Genomic DNA, 19,214 nt, shown 5'->3' with positions numbered 1-19,214 from the left:
CCGCCATGACACTACAGTAGTAGTGGACTAAAACGCAAACCGCCCAGTTAGCCAAGTGCATACGGCTGTTATGGGTGCAAATAATTAATAATCTCTCATTCCTTAAGTCTTTCGTATCACTTGTAACTATACTTCTTCTTGCTTACAAAATTTTAAAAGAATATTACGCCATCATAATCTACTATTGTGCATTTATTATTATTAAAATTAAGGCGTTGGTTTTTTGTATTTATTTTTTAGACATTGCAGTTAAATACGATTCCCGTAGATGGCTGTACCAAAGTAACCACTGGCATGTGAGGCCGTTGGCCTTCTTCGTCGTTCTTTTGAGAACCTTGAGAAGCTGGTCAGCTGTGGAATCGCCTTGCACAAGAGCGAGATAACTAAACAAGTCGACAAAATATTTTGAAGAAGCTAGAAGGCGTAACAGAGCTCAGCTCATCCCTTGAGTCTGTATCGAGTGGACGTGTCAAACGTAGAAAAAAGGAATTTGACGTCATTTCTCTAACAGATATTACGCCTTTTGGAGTTCTGGAGCAAAATGGAGAATAGAGGTGAAGTTTAATTTAACTCTTTGCAATATCACGAAATTTTAAAGAAAAGTAATATCTTTCAGATATGGCAAATCCATATAATACTGCCAAGTGTACACTGTCTGTCAATGACAAAGCATATTCTTACTTCAATCTCCGAAGCGTTGACCCAGAAAAATACGGTAAATTTCAATCATGTCTTTTTCATGGCTTGCATACTCAACTTTTTAGTCGCTGTTAAACATGTTAATTTCATTTAACAAGTCCAGTTAATATTGTCATGGTTGTGTATATTTTTAATTTAGATAAATTGCCCTTTTCTATCCGAATTTTACTTGAGTCTGGAGTTCGGAATTGTGATGGTTTTCACATTACCAAAGAAGATGTTGAAAAGATATATAACTGGGAACTTCATCAAAAGAGTGAAGAGACAATTGAGGTTTCATTCAAACCTTCTAGAGTTATCTTACAAGATTTCACTGGGGTTCCTGCTCTCGTGGATTTTGCTGCCATGAGAGATGCTGTAAATCAATTTGGGGGAAACCCTTTGACCATCAATCCAATATGCCCTGCAGACCTGGTGATTGATCACTCAGTTCAAGTTGACTTTTCCCGCAGGTAAGCAGCATTTTCTACAAAGACCACAGTTGTAAAAAAAAAAAAAAAAAAAATGGGTTGTTTCTTAAATTGACTCTAATTTAATGAGACACTTAAAAATTTCATTGTGGATCACTTTTAGAATTTCATTGGTCAAATACTTCCTCATAATAATGATGCAGTTCAATATTGTTTTAAAATTACTTTTGGGGCATTTTGCGTGACTGCTGTGGTTTTGGTCTAGTTTACTGTTATTGATGCATAATTTTATTGATTACTTAACTTTAACAACTTGCTTCTGAAATTCTCTCAGAAATCACAATTGAATATGTGTTGGAAATGTTGAGGTTTAATTGTCAATCATACAATACCAATCATACATGGTCACATTCAGTGCAAAAGACACAGCAGCAGCTACAGACTTCGGATGCCCGCCCACTCAGCGAGTTCTAGATTTAGAAGACACTCCGGCTTACGGTAGCTTGATGTCTCATGCGGCACGCCATCGCTTACCAGTTTTCGTAAATCTGAAAGTCGACTCTTCGAATACCAATGATACGATTGGTGGGCGGGGCACTCCTCATTGGACTGGTGAGATGGCGAATCGTACCACGAAATCTTGTCATTCTATCGAACAACCACCGGCTTTTACCAGAAGTGTGAACAAAGGATCGGGATCTAGTGTTCTACGAAGACGTGTCTCGCCTATTCGGACTATGTGTGGACATCATTGCGATGGCGTGACCTGCTTGCTCTCCGCGGCGAGCGTCATCGAAGCCCCGTGTCTTAAAGTCGAAGAAACCAAAAAAAACCTTGACAAATGTCTCAGTTTGTCGGGAATCCCGATTCCGGACCGACTTTGCCAGACTTTGACGGACCGACTTTGCCCGTTCCATCACATTCCCTCTTTGTGGTTAGTTCCACGTTGTTCTTTTATGATATCACCTCCGTCAAAGTGTATTTTCGTCAAAGCAGTCGATGTGAATGAGCGTTCATTGAAATCGTGTTTGAAATTTGATGATCGCCGAGCTTGAAGGAATGGAATATATGTCCAGGCAGATTACATGTGCGATATATTTCCGCGTTCCCTGTTCAATTAACTGGCATGTTGTTATGATTTCAAGTACTTCTGGCGCTCACGGGAAAAATTGTGTACTTCATTATTATCAGTGTTTTGTTTTTCCTTTTTTTTTTTTTCTTTTTTAATTCATTCAAATAGTCAAATACCTCCGTATTCTCCGTATTTTCATAGTCGTGTTAAACCAATTAATACACGTCACATTTCTAATGTTTTTAGGTCAGACGCGTTGGAGAAAAATCAAGATTTGGAGTTTGAACGCAACAAGGAGCGTTTCGCCTTCTTGAAAGTATTTTCTTGCCATTTTTGCCATTATTCGCTGCCATACTAACATTGGTCATACTCTTCTTTTTGCTAGTGGGGTGCTCAAAGCTTCAAGAATATGATCGTAGTTCCGCCGGGATCGGGCATCGTTCATCAAGTGAACTTGGAATATCTCGCTCGCGTTGTCTTCGACAAAGATGGCCTTCTTTATCCCGACTCGGTTGTTGGAACAGATTCGCATACGACCATGATTAACGGGTTAGGAGTCGTCGGATGGGGAGTTGGAGGCATTGAAGCTGAAGCGGTTATGCTAGGTTTTTACACTAACTGTTAAAGATCTACTTGTTTACTTGTTTCTACAAATCTATTTTCATTGAATTGCGTGCAGGACAAGCTATTTCAATGGTTTTGCCTCAGGTCATTGGATACCGGATTACTGGGCATTTGAGCCAATTGGCTACATCCACTGATGTTGTCCTGACTGTATGTACAACGATAAAGTAAATGTGTATTCTTTTCAATGTAATTGACGTGCAATTTTCTGTTGTAGGTCACGAAACATCTCCGCCAGGTTGTTATACAAATTTTTATGGGTCCTTGCATCAATTTGATATATTAAACAATAATGTATTGACGTAGGTTGGCGTGGTCGGCAAGTTTGTGGAATTTTTCGGGCCTGGTGTTAATGAACTGTCAATTGCCGACCGTGCGTAATTTTTCTTGTTTTTGCTGTCGTGTGCAGTTCTTCTTTATTAATTTATGTTTTCTGTAGGTGCAACGATCAGTAACATGTGCCCTGAATATGGAGCAACAGTTGGTTATTTTCCCGTTGACGAGAAAACAATCGCATACCTACGGCAGACGAGTAATTTATCATGGCACTTTTCTCTGTCAATATTTTTACTGAAAAATCTAATTTTGTTTTCCTCCTAAGATCGATCGGCGGAACAAGTTGCTTACGTTGAATCATATATGAAGGCTGCCAGCATGTTCAGAGATTTTAATAACAGTGCTCAGGATCCCGTTTTTACTCAAATTTACGAACTTGATCTGAGCACAGTCGTTCCATCACTCTCTGGTCCTAAGCGTCCACAAGATCGTATTGCTCAATCAGACTTCAAATTAGACTTCAGTCAATGCTTAAGTAGTAAGGTAGGTGTTGTGCAATTTCTCTTTTCTTTGCAGAAATGTGTAAAAGGTTTCGTTATTATTTACATTAGGTTGGTTTCAAAGGATTCGGTATTGCGGAAGAAAAGTTGAACGCGAGCGCATCTTTTGAATATGAAGGATCAACGTATACTCTTCGGCATGGTTCCGTGGTTATTGCCGCAATAACGAGCTGCACTAATACCAGTAATCCATCTGTTATGCTGGGGGCCGGTAAGTCAAACGTGTTTTCATTCATATATTCAAACATTAAACTCGATGTTTCCCTCCTCCACCTCCAGGGCTTTTGGCCAAAAAAGCTGTTGAAGCGGGATTAGAGGTTGCACCTTATATAAAGACGTCGTTATCTCCTGGGAGTGGTGTTGTCACGTACTACTTGAAGGAGTCGGGAGTTATTCCGGCTTTAGAAAAACTAGGATTCAATATTGTTGGAGTAAGATATTTGATCGGCTTCTTATAAAATAGCGAACGAGTAACAATTAATTTTATTAGTATGGATGTATGACTTGCATCGGAAATAGTGGTCCGCTTCCTGAATCCGTAGTGGAAGCTATTGAGAAGAACGACCTGGTATGCTGCGGTATTTTGTCCGGCAACCGGAATTTCGAAGGCAGGATACATCCAAATACTCGAGCTAACTATCTAGCGTCTCCATTGTTAGTCGTGGCATATGCCATCGCAGGTAAAATCTTAAATAAGTAAAAGTTTAATTCAAATGATATTAAATGTGCAATTATTTAGGGACGGTTGATATTGACTTTGAAATTCAGCCGCTCGGTTATTCTCCGGATAATAAGCCCGTCTTTTTACGAGACATTTATCCAACCCGGAAAGAAATCCAAGCTGTCGAACAGCAGTTCGTTATTCCTGCCATGTTTCAGCAAGTCTATTCTCGTATCACTAAAGGAAGTGACTCATGGAACAAGCTTGAAGCTCCCCAATACGATCTTTATCCATGGAATGAATCTTCGACGTACATTAAAAAACCACCATTTTTTGACGACATGACCAAGGACATTCCTTCGATCCAGAGTATTAAAGAAGCTCATGCTCTGCTTTTTCTGGGCGACTCTGTTACAACCGATCACATTTCTCCGGTATTTCATAGAGTTTCTAAATTTTGTTGTAATAGGTACCATTAAAGAACAATTGTTTATAGGCTGGCAGCATTGCACGCAATAGCCCTGCTGCTCGATATTTAGCTGCTCGCGGGTAAAAATTCAATGTTTATTTCACTATATCAAGGTGATTGTAAATTGTAATAACATTTTCATGGGTACCCATGCCATATTTAGGTTGTCTCCGCGAGAATTCAATTCGTATGGAGCTCGTCGCGGAAACGATGAAATCATGGCTCGTGGAACTTTTGCAAACATTCGTCTAATTAATAATTTAGTGTCCAAACCTGGTCCGCGCACTATTCACATTCCATCAGGAGAAGAAATGGACATATTCGATGCTGCCGAGCGCTATCGTAAAGATAAATGCAATTTAATTGTTTTAGCGGGAAAAGAATACGGTACGGGCTCTTCCCGCGATTGGGCAGCAAAAGGTCCATGGAAACTTGGAATAACTGGTATGCCATAGATTCTCAAATAATTGTTTAATAGTTCATCTGACATTTAATTGTGCATGGTAGCCGTTATTGCGGAATCTTTTGAGCGGATCCATCGATCGAATTTAGTTGGAATGGGGATCCTCCCATTGCAATTTCTTGAGGGACAGCAAGCCAAATCTCTTGGTCTCACTGGAAGGGAAAAATTTACTATCAATATTCACGCCGATATTAAACCGGGCCAATTAGTTGAAGTTCAGGTACTGTTTTAAATTTTCATTATTTTTTTGTTTGTTTTTTTGGGGGGTGGGGGGGGGTGTTCGTTTGTTTTTTGTTTTTGTTCTTTTGTTTGTTTTTTGTTTGTTTTTTGTTGCTTTTTTTTTAAATTGCTTTTTGTTTTGCTTTACATTTGCATGTAAACCAAAATACGACTTTATAATTTTTATTTATAATTTTTACATTTATAACAGGTTGGTGAAAGTGGCAGTTTTCAGACACAGCTGAGAATTGATACTGAAGTGGAACTTGCCTATTTCATAAACAGAGGTAAGATAAGTATAACATTGCTAATAAATGACCTTTAGTCTAATTCATCTTTTCTTGAACCTAGGCATTCTAAACTATATGGTTAGAAAGCTTGCCTGAACAGAGCTTTACTGAGTGATGTAATATCCAACTTTTGATTGTTTGGATTGGTTTTTGGGATAAAATTGCTCACTTTTTAGTTTTGTTATTTTCTTATCTTTATGTCTAAGCGGTTATAATATACAAGAAAAATTATTTTCATCATCAGTTAAATGCATTGCTACAATCGTGAGAATGAGTTATGGTTGCGATCTAATCAATTCCAAATGTCGAATTATATTTTACACAAGTTATTCCTTTGAAAATCGTCACACTTGTAAGTTGTCTCTTTATTTGGTTTCACTTTTTGTACTGTGTGAAAGGTTCTACGGTTTGTCCCTATAATTTATGTCGGTTATAATCTCTGGTGTCGGGTGGTTATTCGCTCGCAGCCTCGTACCGTTAGTAATTGTGATAGGACTGGTTATAATCTTTGAGCTGGGTTGAATAATTTTACGTATATTAGATTAGGACATATCTTAAAGTATTGCGGTTTACGGAATTCGAAATCTTCTCAAATCCTCTAGTATTCTATAAACTCTGGAATTAGTCTATTGGCCGGGTGGTAGGAAGGAGACTTAGGCCAGGTTGGCAAATAGCAAGTACAGTTAGTTGAAGAATTACGCCTAGGCGCATCCTTCTGCCGCTGTTAAGCGGGAAAATAAATTGTCTCTCGGCCGTAGCCGGCCGTAGCTGTGAGGTTAAGATTTCGTAGAATTTTAAGCGGACGTACCCGGTGGCTTGAATACCGAATTAGAATTCGAAAGTGAATCTGCAATTTCAAAGCGGAGCCATTATTTAGCCTTAGCTTAGAAGAGCCAAGTAATTTCAAAGGCAGGAAAGTATTCCGGGAATGGATTCGGTAGTTTTTCCAAACACGAGGATTCTTTAGCACCCGAGTATCTACCAAGACAAGCAATCAATGGTGGACCAGCTGTAGCCTGTTAGAGTAGAGATCGGCTCTTGTGCCGTTACGGTCGCCCACTTAAAGAACCTTATTCCACATCGATCATAGACAATTAATTGCGTCTACCAGGCCCAAGTCTCCTTCCAGAAGATTTGTGATTTCAGAGTTTTAACAATAGAAGATTTGATTAGAGAATCAAAATAATTGTGCCAGTTTTAATAGAAATATTTTTCGAATGATTGAATCAGAGTTCACGATTTTACACAGAGTTAAATCAGAGTTGAATCAGTAAAGTTTAGACCAGAATTGAATCTTGAACCGTCCCAAGCCCTATACTACCCAGCACCAACAGAGTTTTAGACTGACAGGAGTCCAGGACTGTCGGGACAAACCAAACAACAGACACACAAGAACACAATACAGAAAAAGAAACTATAACCATATATAAGAGACATCCATACATCACGTTATAAGTGTGACGAGTTTCAACGGAATTAGTTTGGCTCAAATACAATCAGTCTTATCGCTTTTAACGGCGGTCAGAAGCCTTCAGAGCGGAATTTTCACATGGTGGCGATAAAGAGATAAAATTTAAAGACTACCTAACAATTTGAAGTTATGAATTATAAATACATGTAATAAAAGCATTTAATATTAAATAATTGAATGATGGATGATCATGTGGTGTATTGTATTATTAATATAATTATAATTTATTGTATTATTATAACGTTACGATTCAAATTCAAATGAACACATCAAATTCTGAAATTCATATGATTTACAGTATGGTCGCTAGGTGGCAGTAAAGTCATACCTGTTTCAAGCGTACAAAAAAGAGGAGCGAGTTCGAGGGGAGATAGCGTTCCTTTCAGGCTTTCAGTTTCTACATTCACTGTGCATTCTCGTCAGAGTTTACGTCTGACGCGTTAGTTTGTCTCTTCAATTTCTGGTAAGTTTAACGTTATTATTATTTTCTGTGGATAGTTTCTGTTGTTGAAATTTATCCATTAACGTGTAGACTAAAATTGCAAGTCTTGAAGATAAAAAAATCTTTGCTATCTGGTCGAAAAACGTAGCCATGGGACTTGCCGATAGCTCCGGCAAAAAACGGTCACTCTGGCCCAGATTCGAAGGCACATGGCCGGCTCTTGGAATCGACGAAGTCGCTCATGTGAAACTCTACAAAATCTGTTTCGTGCATTTTTAGTTACAGAAAACATTTATTTTGTTTCCTCTCTCCCATCTGATGAAATCATTAACTGTGTTATGATGTTTTATTGTATGTGGCATGGCCATTCGAATTTCTGGAATAAGTGGCTGAAGCGTCAAGCGAGGTTTCCATGAAAACATGGCGGGTCTCCGGGCTCATCTTGTCGGCCTCGTATGAGAGTCCCTCGCCAATGACCGCGCATGTTTTAACATTCGCAGTAATTTGCTTATGTTTTTGTAGTACCAATAGTGACTTTAAAGTTAAGTTTAGTCCTTAAGTTTTTCATTGAATTATGCAAATGCTTTTGATTAATAAAATACTGCTTTATCGATCGACTTCCGTCGACTTCGCTCTTTAAAAACGGTCACCCTGTTATCCAAGTCTAAGTGTTGTCTCAACGATTTTTTTTTTACATTTCAGATCTGTTATAATGGCAAACGAAAGAAAACCAAAAACGTCGAAAACCAAAAATCTTGAAGATAAGGTTGTTGCATCGACTTCATCAACCTCTTCTGCAATGGCGCGAAAGAATAAAGGTCGGTGACATTTTTAATTATTATCAGTTTTACAACTAGATTTGTTTTTGTTGTTAATACTTGCTATCTTGTCATTTTCTTAGGTTCTAAAAAGCCCAAAGTACCTTCCAGTCCAATACCAGATGAACATTCAAATTCACCTCTTGGTACTATTTCAATAATTTTTTTATTTAACGTACGCCCAATACGGTTGTAGTAACAAGTGAACCACCATCACCCGTTTTACAATTATATTAGTAATAATCAGTTAGATGTTTTGACTATGTAACAATTTCTAAATTATTTTTATCCCACTAAGTATAGAAATTGTTTGTGTATTTACTATAAACATGTTATGTAATCTTTTTTTTTTATTTTTTACAGTAGAGCCCGAAGACGAAGATGACGAAGAAAGAGAAGATGAGGAGGAAGAGAAAGAAGATGGTGACGAAGAAATAGATGACGAAGTGGAAGAAGACGACGAGGATGAGGGCGAAGAAAAAAATGGGACCCCTTTACGTAATAAAACTGAAAATGCTGTTGTGTTGAGCAACGTGTCATTATTCTCTAATTATAGCATGGCCTAAGAGTGACGACTTCGAGCTTTTCAAGCGTATCCGAAAAGCATGTCCGAAAGAAGATGCTATGAAGTACGAATCGCGTGTGAACCACTTAAATTGGGATTCCGTAAGTTATTTTAGTAATTCCAAGTTTGTGAAGAATATTCCAATGAGCTTACCTGACAAATGTCCTCTAATTTCAGATTAAATTTCAAGATTATTCTGCAGAACAATGTAAAAATCGATGGTTACATGTTCAAGTAAGTAAACGATGTTGGGAAATTTATGTTCGAAAGACGTCACTTTTTTTAATCATAAAGTAACAAATTTTTTTCGATAGACTCATTTGAGACATTATCGGATCCTTGCCGAAGTTTTAGAAGATGCTGCATCTTGGGTAGATAGACCTTGGTATAACTTTAACAAAGGCGGAAAGGTAGTTTTTAACTAAGTTTATTAATCTAAGCATTGCCTCACAATTTTTTCGGCGGTTTTTAATTTATAGAATAACCAGAAGCATCCTGATCAGCCTAAAAAACCACTAACTTCCTACATGTTGTTCTACATGGAACAGAAAGATGCTGTTTTGGAGAAACAACCAGGGCTTGGAATGGTATAAAAAATAGGTAGTAAAACCTCTGGATATTTTATTGACATAATTTGTTTTATCACTAGACGGAGTTGAGCAAAATTATTGCCAAAATGTATCATGAACTAAGCGATCGGAAGAAAACAAAGTATTCAGAACTGGCGGAAAAAGAGAAAGAAGCGTATCAAGAGAAGATGAAGAAGTTTATGTAATATTTTTCTAATATTAACCAAAATTATTTCTAATCCATAAATTAAAAACAAAATATATTCTGCCTTATTATTTTACAGGGATGCTCACCCAGACTATATATTACCAAAATCTAAACAAACTTCTAAGGCAGTTCCTCCTAAACCCCCTACACCGTTCAAACTATTTAGTGATGAAAAGATGCCAAAATTTGTGGGTGAAGGAATGTCATTAACTGAAGCCAGGTTTGACATTTTATGCACTATGAAAATTAACTTTAATTTGGCATGATTCTCAACAAATCTTCATTCGAATTACATTTGTTTGTGTATTATTCTTTCATTCCAGAGAGAAATGTAGAGATGCCTACAAGGAATTGAAGGATAAACAAAAACTAAAGTGGATATATCAAGCTCTGGAACAAGAACCTGAGTTTAATGTAAGTTCTTATTTCCTGCAACATTCTCTGGATTTTCCAGATCACAATTACAGCGTCAGGATTGTGCATTTGTTTCTGTAGGAGGAGATGGAAAAATTTAAAATGCAGCACCCAGATGTTGATGTCCCAGCAAAGAAATTGAGTCTGTTGACCAAAGATGAATTACAGATCAAACACAAGTGATTATTTATAATTAAACAAATTTTGTTCACTGACTTTAATAGATTTCATGTTCAAGGAATGAGGGCAAACCAGATAAACCACCAAACTCTGGATATAGTTTATTTTCCAAAAAACTTCTCTCGAGCAATTCTTTGAAGCAGTTTGAGACTAAAGAAAGGATGACTGAAATATCAAGACTCTGGAAGGAATTAAGTGATGAAGACAAGACTTCATACAATGACAAAGCTACACAAGTAATATTTATTAAAACAATGTTAATCAGAGAAAAGTTATAATTGTTTCCTGTCTTGATATCATTCTTACAGATGAATTACGCTTACAAAATGAAGTATGCCTCTTATCTTGAAACTCTGACTCCTGAACAGCGAAATGCAGAACTGTTAAGTTCTGTAGGGAAAAATCTGAAACGAATGGCTGCCAAAAAGACTGAAGATGGACAGGTAATGCTGAAATTGAATTTTTTACCCTTCAACCATATTAAATATGATTTTTTTTTTTCAGCCGGCGGGTAAGAAACCGAAAATTGGTACAGCTGCTGATGTTGGTTCCTCATCAGAAGTGGAGAGTGAGGAAGATGTAGATAGTGATGAGGAGGATTTAGAAATCCCCCCCAAGACCACTATTCAAAAGCCAAATTCTTCACTTCAAATGTTTTGCAATTCCAATATGGATAAGTACTCCTCTAAACATCCCAAGCTGACCAAACAAGAACTCACAAGATTAATGGCTAAAGAATTCGCCAAACTTAGCGAAGAAAAAAAGAAGGTCTATGGAAATATGGCTCAAAAGTCAAAAAATGAAATGTCTGCAACAAGTAAAAAGTCAGCGTCCAGTACGTTGAAATCAAAAAATTCAAAGGCATCCGAGACCTCAAAGAAAACTGTCAAGCCCACTTCCGCAACTTTAAAATCCCCAGAGCGTTCAAGTGATTCGCCGTCCAAAAGATCCGCGGCAAATGCTGATTCTAAATCTGCGAAATCACCTTCGAAAATCAAACCATCTTTGAATGCCAATGTGAAGTCATCAACAGAGAAAGGAGCTTCAAAAACACTGAAATCCCCTACTTTGGCGGCTAATCAATTGTTGTTCAAAGCAGAGAAGATGACTGAACCACTTAAACCACCAGCGTAATTAAAACTTCTGTTGTATTGTAGAGTGACGGTACCATTGAATAATTTTTCATTACTAGGAGTGCTGCTGCTTATTACGTTATGACGCATCATTCCAAATTGGGCAATCTTACTCCTGCTGAAATTGATGTTCTTTGGGGAAAGGTGTCTGAGAAACAGAAGAAGAAGTGCATTGAAGAACACAAAAAGAAGCATAAAGACTATGTTTTTGAATTTGAAAAATTCATCAGGGTAAATTCAAGTGTCCACTTTTTTATATGCTGATTTCTAACTAATCGAATTTTGTATTTAGACATTGAATCCAGCCGAACTTAGATCTTATCGCACAATTATGAAGAATCGTGCTCGGGATCAGGAGGATGAAGTTAAAGAAAGTTCTGACGAAGAATCTGAACCGACTAGTTCAAATGAAGATCAAACAAGTGGCGCCTGCTCTGACGACGATGACCCCCAAATATCCTCGGACGAAGACTAAACCGGCTGAAAATGCACCACTGAAAGTGTTTAATTGAAGTGTAAAATGTTTCACCAACTTACAAACTTCGTGAAGTGCCTATCAATACTAAGTTAGTGGTCGTCAAATTGGTGTTGAACATCCGTTCATTCATAATCTAGAAATGGGTAACTAGGAAATTCTTTGAAGGTTTTATGTGCTTAATTTTTTTAAAAAAGGGGACCGACTAGTATATGTTGAATGTATTTAGTCGCTCTCACAGTTTCAATAAAATGATTCAGTTCTAAAATTAACTTTTCCTCAATCCGATTCGTCCATCAATGGCGATTCTAAGTGGGAAGAATATCGCTACTGTGCCCAATGCAATACTAAAATAGCACTCGACGGTCTCTGCCCGAAATTCTGCCTTGCTCTCACACTAGTTAGCCGCGTACGAACACCCAATTCCATCCCTCCACCCAGCCGAGAGATTACTATCTTCTACCGCGAGAAAATATGAGTAGGATGCATCAACGATTCTCTCCAGGAATTTTGGTTGTACAGTTCGACTAAGGGCATTCCCAAAGCGCTCAATTGATTTTAGTGGAGTCTCTCAATGATCACAGGAATAGTGCACATGAAGTTAATTAAGTTAAAAGTAATTAAACCACCCCAGCTGTTTCTGAGATAGCAATAAGATCTTATCGTATAAGAATCTTTTCCTAAATTTAACAGAGTAAAAAAATTCCAAAGTAATCACTTATCAGATGCAGATCTTTCCTCAAATGTAGTTCAAAGTTGATTTTAAGCAAATTGAATTTAAGAGCTGAACCTATCCCGACTGAGATAACCAACAGGGACCTGACGGGACAGTACCACGACAAAAGTACACACAATCAAATACAGTTTCGGACCAGAAATAAGACAAGACTTACTGACTTACGCGTAGCACGAGTTTCAATAGATACGCATACTTCGGTTGCAGTTACATTACATCATGGCGTCACAGAGCACAAATTGCAGCGGCTGTCACAACATTACGCCAAGCGGCGTAGTGTAACGTTTCCTATTATTCCTTTTGAAAACGAATCTATTGGCGCTGCGGCCCGGACGGACCCACACCCGTTAAAAAGAGTAATGGAAAACGCGTCGCGGCTTTTCTCCTGTGTGAACTTTCACAGGTGTTTGCTGCGAAAAAATAAAAAAAAAAAAAAAAGAAACGATGGCAACTTTCGCAAGTGATAGAATATAGAATTAGAGGTCAGATAAAATGCACACTGGAGAACCACCGCGATACGTTTCGGCTTGCTTCCTGACGGTAAAAAAAAGGCGTTCAGGTTACCGTTTTCTTTAAAATAAGACTAAAGGGTCTCTAAGAGCGTTTGTGGAAACAGAAATTATTAAACTTTTTTTTTTCTTTTTTAAAATCTTCATTTAAAATTTATTTGGGGATAAAATCACTAAAATAACTGAGTTAAAGGCCTGTAAACTGAATTTATGTAACGCTAGTACGATAACAAAATATGAAAACTTTTTCGGAATACTTTTTCGGCAGAAAAAAAAAGAGATTGATGCATCTAAAACAAAAGTGACAAATAATTTTACCCAAGTGTAACCTTTGCAATCAATAGCCATGTTAACAACTGTTGTACTGAATTGAAGAAGTATTTTTGCTAAGTTATCCATAAAAAAAACGTATCCTCATGTGATGAAATGAATGTTTTAATACAATTTATTACACCACTTGATCAGATAATTTAAAGCAAGGTGGAAAAATCATAGCAAAACAACTAATATAAAGAAATGTGCAAGCAATAAATGAATTTTCAACTGGCTCATAACACTTTGTTCAGGGACTACTTCACATTAGCTCCAGATTGGTTTATCTGAAATATTGTACAAAGATGGTCTATCAATCGGATCACTTGTGTTTTTACTATTAAAATATTTAGTTTTACCTGAACATAAAATAAAAGGTATGGTGTAAGGGCAGAAGTTCGTGGTTTACGACTTAGTAGATCCTCGAGTTCCCGCATACGCAGTACACGAATGACTTCGTCATCACACTCCAGCCACACATCCTCGGACATGTTTGTATTATTCACACTACTGCCACTAGTTGGACTCTCCCTCCCAGAGCTCTCTTTGTCCTTCTCTTTTTCGGTATGCTCCGGAAAGAGTTTACGTGGCCTAGCACTGCAACAGGTTATAGATCTAGATAATATTAACAAACAAAATAAATAAATAAATAAATAAAAAAAAAGAAAAAAAAGATTAAAGATTAAATAATATCGCAACAATTTCAAACGTTAAAAAAGCAAAAATAAAATAAACTCAGCGTACTTGCACAACGTTGGAGGAGTTGAGTTTCCCGGAGTGTTGTTGGATTCTGCAGTTAGGGCAGTGCTTGATTTGGGTTTAAAAAATCGCAGTATACCTCCTCCGCTATTACTATTGCCGCTGTTCCGTTCCGCGCTCGTCCTGCTAGCATTGGGTGACAACGAACTAGGAACAACTTTAGCCCGAGGACATGAAGCATAATCAGCTACAGATGGGCACACTCTAGTGTAAGCTACGTAGTGCCCGGACGCCATGGTGGCTCCCAAATGCATGATGATGGCATATAGTTTGTAAGAATGAATTGGCGAGTCCGGAATGGCCTGGCAATGTTCGCAGAAGCAGTCCAATTGCATGGGGGTAGGCATATAATCGTTAACTTTTGACGTGTGAACAGTTGATCTGAATACAACATGATTTAATCAAATACTGCTGGTATAGCAATTTTTTTTTCAAATACGAAGCGACCTTCAACTTAACAATGAAAAGCAAAAAAAAAAAAAAAAGGCGAAGGAGAAAAAACGACGAAAAAGAATACAGAAGTAACAAAGGAAATTTTGTACGACATTTAACTTAAAAATAACGTAGAAATAAGAAATAGCATCAAAACTTACCCAAATGACAAGGAAAAACGTTTCAGCTGAAGAACCAGAAGTCTTGGTAATTTTTCATAATGGACTGACCGGCGAGCCTCATTATAGCGGACACACTGTTCACACCAATACTTATTGGTGTCACGTAAAAAATCCACTTCCATCAAGGTGGATGCAAAGAATGCAGAAGGACTTTGTTGCGGTTCATCTCCAGAAGGGCAATCATTAGTAATGGGAACACAAATGTCCATAAATGATTCCTTTCTTTCAGTGACGTATTCACACTCCAAGCAAGTAGTTCTAAGAACGGTTACCCCTTCAAAACTATCTGAAATAAAATCACGTGTTTCTGAGCTGGAATTATTTGTTTCTTCTACAACTACCTGCAACACAAATTAGAACAAATATAATCAATTATTCGTCTTTGATGAGATAAGAAATGATTGTCAACCGTTGGAAGTTGGTCATTGTCCGAGGCAGAGTTTATAGGGTTGTTGGGAAATGAACTGTTACCAACTCCCCGTTTTCCTTTTTTAACATCTTTTTCTTTATCAGGAAACATTTTTTTACTTTTTTTCTTCTTCTCGGAGTTTTGTTTGCCCCTTTTCATGCTTAATTCTGCGCTGTGCTCAGCATTTACTCCAGTTTCGGTGTTTTCATCAAGGGACTTGTTTTGAGCTTTGTCGACTAGTTGGCACGCTTCACGTAAGTAATCCAAAGAGCAAACAAGAAGTTCATGGGCATCTTGCTGTTGATTTCCTTGGAAAAGTGGGTTCACATCGCGCAGAGCTTGTAAAAATGCATCCGCTTGAAAAGGTTCACTAAGGTCACCTTTTTGTTCAGCATTATGCAAAGTTTGAAGAAGTTCATGTAAACGCTCGGTCAGAACGAGAGTCTTCCTTTTGACGGGATTAATTTGAAGATTGTTATCGTCCATGATGCATGGGGTCAGGGAAGACAAGGACTTGGTCCTTAGTCCAGGACTACCAGATGAAAGAAATCCCATTTTTTTTTCATTGCCTCCATTTGAAAGGAGCAACTTTTTTTCAGTCAGGTCAGTAGCCAAATGATGCAGCAGATGAGCAAAACCTGGAGTGAACCTCAATGTGTACAAAACACTGTTTAAAAAACAAGTGTTGCCGAGATTTAATAATGTTGCCACAGGTGGAAGAGGAGGGGTTTTTTCATTTGATGATGGCTCTAATCTCAATGGCCTTTCCCGATCGTAGATATCGACTTCACCATTCATATCCATACGGCTATAGGGTGGAGTAATAAGGCCCATTCCACTTCCAGTGTAAGAAACATGCAAACTCATTGGGTCTAGCAAGTTTGGTCGAATATTCTGCATTTCTTTAGATATATTTTCTTTGCTTGTTGAAGGGAATGCTGCAAAAGTGAAAAAGTTTTGTTTATCAAACATAATTTGAAAACAATTGTTAAAAACTCACTGCCTATTCTATCAATAACTATACTATAATACAATTACATACTGCTGACAACTACTATCTATAATATAAGTTTTAGTGCAATGTTTTTTTGTTTTTATTCTCAATGAGAGCAAAAAAAAATTATGCTACAAATATAGAATATTTTATCATTTTAAATAGAAAAAAGTTTTTTTTTTTTTTAATCTAGAATTTATACCTTTTTTGGAATGATTTGTCGAACCAACAATTTTCTGTCTTTTAAGTGACAATCTTAATCTTTTGTTTGGGGGGCTTAAGTTTCCGGATGGCTCATCTACTTGTAAAGTTTGGTAGCACACAGAAATAGAGGAATTTTCATTCTCCAGAATATTTTTTGGACGTACAGTCATTCTGCCTTAAGAAACCAAAATACACAAGGGCATTAAATTTATGTATAGTAAAAATTTAGTAAATACTAGGCTATACATCTCCAGAAAAAAATTTGGATATTTCATATCCTTACTTGACTGACTTCATGTGGAATGCCGATACGAGTGATGACACTCAAATGTTAAATACTTTAAAACAACAATCAATGGACTATCACAAATCGAAGTCAATGTTAATACTCGTGTGATTACATAAGCTTTTGGTTCACTTGTAAAACGAGAAATAGCATATTCGGCATCATCAAATGTAAACTGAACAAAATGTACCTGATGTGTCACAACTCACGACGATATTCTATAATATATCGATACAAAATGTACACATCGATATAATACTTATTTGGATCAAGTGCAAATCCGGTATCCGACCTCACCTTCCAACCTGCTCCCAATTTAAAAAGTTATTTTTTACTAATTATGATATTACTTACGATTACTTATAATTACGATTGAGATACAGAGATTTAGGGACTAATTTTTTTACTGATAAGAAATACTATTAAGAACAGTTAAAAATCCAGCGTTGCAATCTTCCGCAAATGATAAAATATGGAGGAACCAGAGATAAGAAGATGGGTCACTCTGTGTAAAGTTCAGCAGTAGACTTTCCCCCCCCCCTCCTCCTTCCTAGCCGACAAATTCGACTGCCCTGCTCCTTTCGGCGATATCCGGAAGCTTTACCTTACTTGGTGGTAAGGGCGGTCTGAAGGGGGAGAACTACTGGGAAATGCTTCCGGAGCTCGCCGAAAAGAGCAGGGCAGTCGAATTCGTCGGAAGGGGGAAAAAGAACTTAACACAGAGTCGAAAAACAGACACAGAGACTTTACACCCATCTCCTTATCTCTGGGAGGAACCAATTTCTTCGCATTATTTTTTTATGTTTTCGTACCCATAATTCTAGAAATAAGAGTTCCGCACCCCCTAATAGTGGAACTGGATACATTATTTATTAGTTTTGTTAATTATTTTATTTTTATATCAAGCCCAAATTCAATCTAGGTTATTGGTTATTTCTTTTTTAGATTTTTTCATCGCGGTTTAATGGTTTACTACTGACGTAAACAATGTCAAATCAATGAGACTTTAGTTGGTTAATGATTTTGTATTACTAAATAGGCATTATGAGTTTCTTTGATATTACTTGGTTTTCAAAGTGACCAGTTTTAAACGGCCATTGAAGGCTAATCGCTGATGACGTAACTTGGCGTTTACGCCAAAAGTCTTTTCTTCTGGAAGAAAATCAAAGTGCCTTCGGTAATTTAACTAAGTTTAAATTAGTTGCTTAGTTTTTAAGAAGAAACTAGTTATAACTTTCGTTAGTTAATTTTTCAAAAGAAACTTTCGTTCTTTTGACAATTTTTATTTTTTATGCCTTTTTGTGTAGGTTAGATCTATTGCCACGACATGATGTCGTGGCGCGACGGTCGAAACTGTCTATTGTCACGACATCTTTCGTGGCAATAAAGAGAAAATTGTCTATTGGACTATTGCCACGAAACGCCTATATTCCTCTCTGATCTCTCATTTCGTGGCAATAACACGATTTTTGTCTATTGCCACGATATGCGTTTTCGTACTAAGTTCCATAGGAGATGTTTAGGAAAACTACTAAATAGGGTAAAACTACACGTGCATAATTCCCGCAACACTTGTCAATTATTCCGTGAAACACAACCTTTGTTGTAATCCCCAAATAAAAAATTACCCTCTCGACGGAGAATCGAACGCAACGCTAACGTATGGTGGCATTCATCGCTGACCATTCGGCTACCACTGCTGAAATGTGCTTGTAAAAAACTTGAGATAAATGGGGAAGAATTGAGAAACTTGGTTCAACTAGGAATTGAACTCTAGATTACAGTGTAGATTACGAATGCTATAACCACTTTGCAAACATTTACATTTCTAGGCTAGTATTATCTAAGCGTATTTTTTAAACAAATGAATTACTATACAAACAAATTAACATTTAACCATCATTTTATAAAAAAAAAACTTGGGCCTGAATGTCGCCTAAATTGTGAAAGGCACGTAAAAAAAAGGTGGGCCTGTAAGACGCGGGCCTGAATGACTGGGCCTGAATCTCGCACATCCAATAACCTAACCTAACCTAACCTAACCTAACCTAACCTAACCTAACATGCGCGAATGTCGAATAAAAAAAAAATTATTTCGTGGCAATAGACAAATTTCGTGTTATTGCCACGAAATGAGGGACTAGAGAGGAAGTATAGGCATATCGTGGCGTTTCGTGGCAATAGACAATTTTCTCTTTATTGCCACGAAAGATGTCGTGGCAATAGACAGTTTCGACCGATTGCCACGACATATGTCGTGGCAATAGATTTAACCTTTTGGGTACAACATGTAGCGCCATCTCTTAAAGTTTCACACCAAGGATATTTCCCCTTTTTTTATTTTTCTCGCTGAAAAAACGAAACGCCACATAG

The 19,214-nt window shown here is 37.4% G+C and overlaps 3 protein-coding genes across 8 annotated transcripts; 2 read left to right on the top strand and 1 right to left on the bottom strand.

Annotated features, from left to right (window-relative positions):
- The first annotated feature begins 29 nt into the window (after positions 1 to 29).
- Positions 30 to 5,974, top strand: LOC124342587 (cytoplasmic aconitate hydratase-like). 2 transcript variants are annotated; one of them, XM_046795603.1, is made up of 21 exons: positions 30 to 122; positions 241 to 554; positions 617 to 715; positions 839 to 1,151; positions 1,525 to 2,043; positions 2,428 to 2,497; positions 2,567 to 2,786; positions 2,861 to 2,955; positions 3,023 to 3,043; positions 3,112 to 3,178; positions 3,245 to 3,337; positions 3,407 to 3,624; positions 3,693 to 3,852; positions 3,921 to 4,072; positions 4,132 to 4,321; positions 4,381 to 4,736; positions 4,799 to 4,851; positions 4,935 to 5,215; positions 5,279 to 5,454; positions 5,665 to 5,740; positions 5,805 to 5,974. In XM_046795603.1, the coding sequence occupies exons 2-21, from the start codon at positions 542 to 544 to the stop codon at positions 5,837 to 5,839; spliced, it is 3,207 nt and encodes a 1,068-aa protein (XP_046651559.1). In that variant the 5' UTR covers positions 30 to 122; positions 241 to 541; the 3' UTR covers positions 5,840 to 5,974. The 2 variants fall into 2 exon arrangements, with proteins under 2 accessions (XP_046651559.1, XP_046651570.1); XM_046795614.1 differs by lacking the exon at positions 1,525 to 2,043.
- Positions 5,975 to 7,552: 1,578 nt separating this feature from the next.
- On the top strand, positions 7,553 to 12,204 carry LOC124351639 (nucleolar transcription factor 1-like). Of its 2 annotated transcripts, none has more exons than XM_046801967.1 (17): positions 7,553 to 7,677; positions 8,359 to 8,474; positions 8,558 to 8,620; positions 8,841 to 8,972; positions 9,031 to 9,140; positions 9,217 to 9,273; positions 9,354 to 9,449; positions 9,519 to 9,626; positions 9,689 to 9,810; positions 9,893 to 10,036; positions 10,140 to 10,230; positions 10,312 to 10,409; positions 10,469 to 10,646; positions 10,719 to 10,853; positions 10,915 to 11,540; positions 11,603 to 11,774; positions 11,836 to 12,204. In XM_046801967.1, exons 2-17 carry the CDS (start codon positions 8,369 to 8,371, stop codon positions 12,016 to 12,018), a joined length of 2,421 nt encoding a protein of 806 aa, XP_046657923.1. In that variant the 5' UTR covers positions 7,553 to 7,677; positions 8,359 to 8,368; the 3' UTR covers positions 12,019 to 12,204. The 2 variants fall into 2 exon arrangements, with proteins under 2 accessions (XP_046657923.1, XP_046657912.1); XM_046801956.1 differs by having other exon boundaries at positions 8,838 to 8,972.
- A 1,486-nt stretch (positions 12,205 to 13,690) lies between these two features.
- On the bottom strand, positions 13,691 to 17,086 carry LOC124325537 (ubiquitin carboxyl-terminal hydrolase 1-like). Of its 4 annotated transcripts, none has more exons than XM_046784433.1 (7): positions 17,032 to 17,086; positions 16,554 to 16,730; positions 15,358 to 16,295; positions 14,928 to 15,289; positions 14,320 to 14,715; positions 13,935 to 14,190; positions 13,691 to 13,862 (listed from the first exon to the last, which is right to left on the bottom strand). In XM_046784433.1, exons 2-7 carry the CDS (start codon positions 16,723 to 16,725, stop codon positions 13,833 to 13,835), a joined length of 2,154 nt encoding a protein of 717 aa, XP_046640389.1. In that variant the 5' UTR covers positions 16,726 to 16,730; positions 17,032 to 17,086; the 3' UTR covers positions 13,691 to 13,832. The 4 variants fall into 4 exon arrangements, with proteins under 4 accessions (XP_046640389.1, XP_046640388.1, XP_046640387.1 ...); XM_046784432.1 differs by lacking the exon at positions 17,032 to 17,086 and adding an exon at positions 16,802 to 17,025; XM_046784431.1 differs by lacking the exon at positions 17,032 to 17,086 and adding an exon at positions 16,839 to 17,025.
- Between the last annotated feature and the right edge of the window lie 2,128 nt (positions 17,087 to 19,214).

The sequence above is a fragment of the Daphnia pulicaria genome, chromosome 1, assembly GCF_021234035.1.
Source record: "Daphnia pulicaria isolate SC F1-1A chromosome 1, SC_F0-13Bv2, whole genome shotgun sequence".
NCBI classification, from domain to species: Eukaryota; Metazoa; Arthropoda; class Branchiopoda; order Diplostraca; family Daphniidae; genus Daphnia; species Daphnia pulicaria.
Note: the sequence above shows the minus strand (reverse complement) of the source record. Positions and strands in the feature narration are given on the sequence as shown.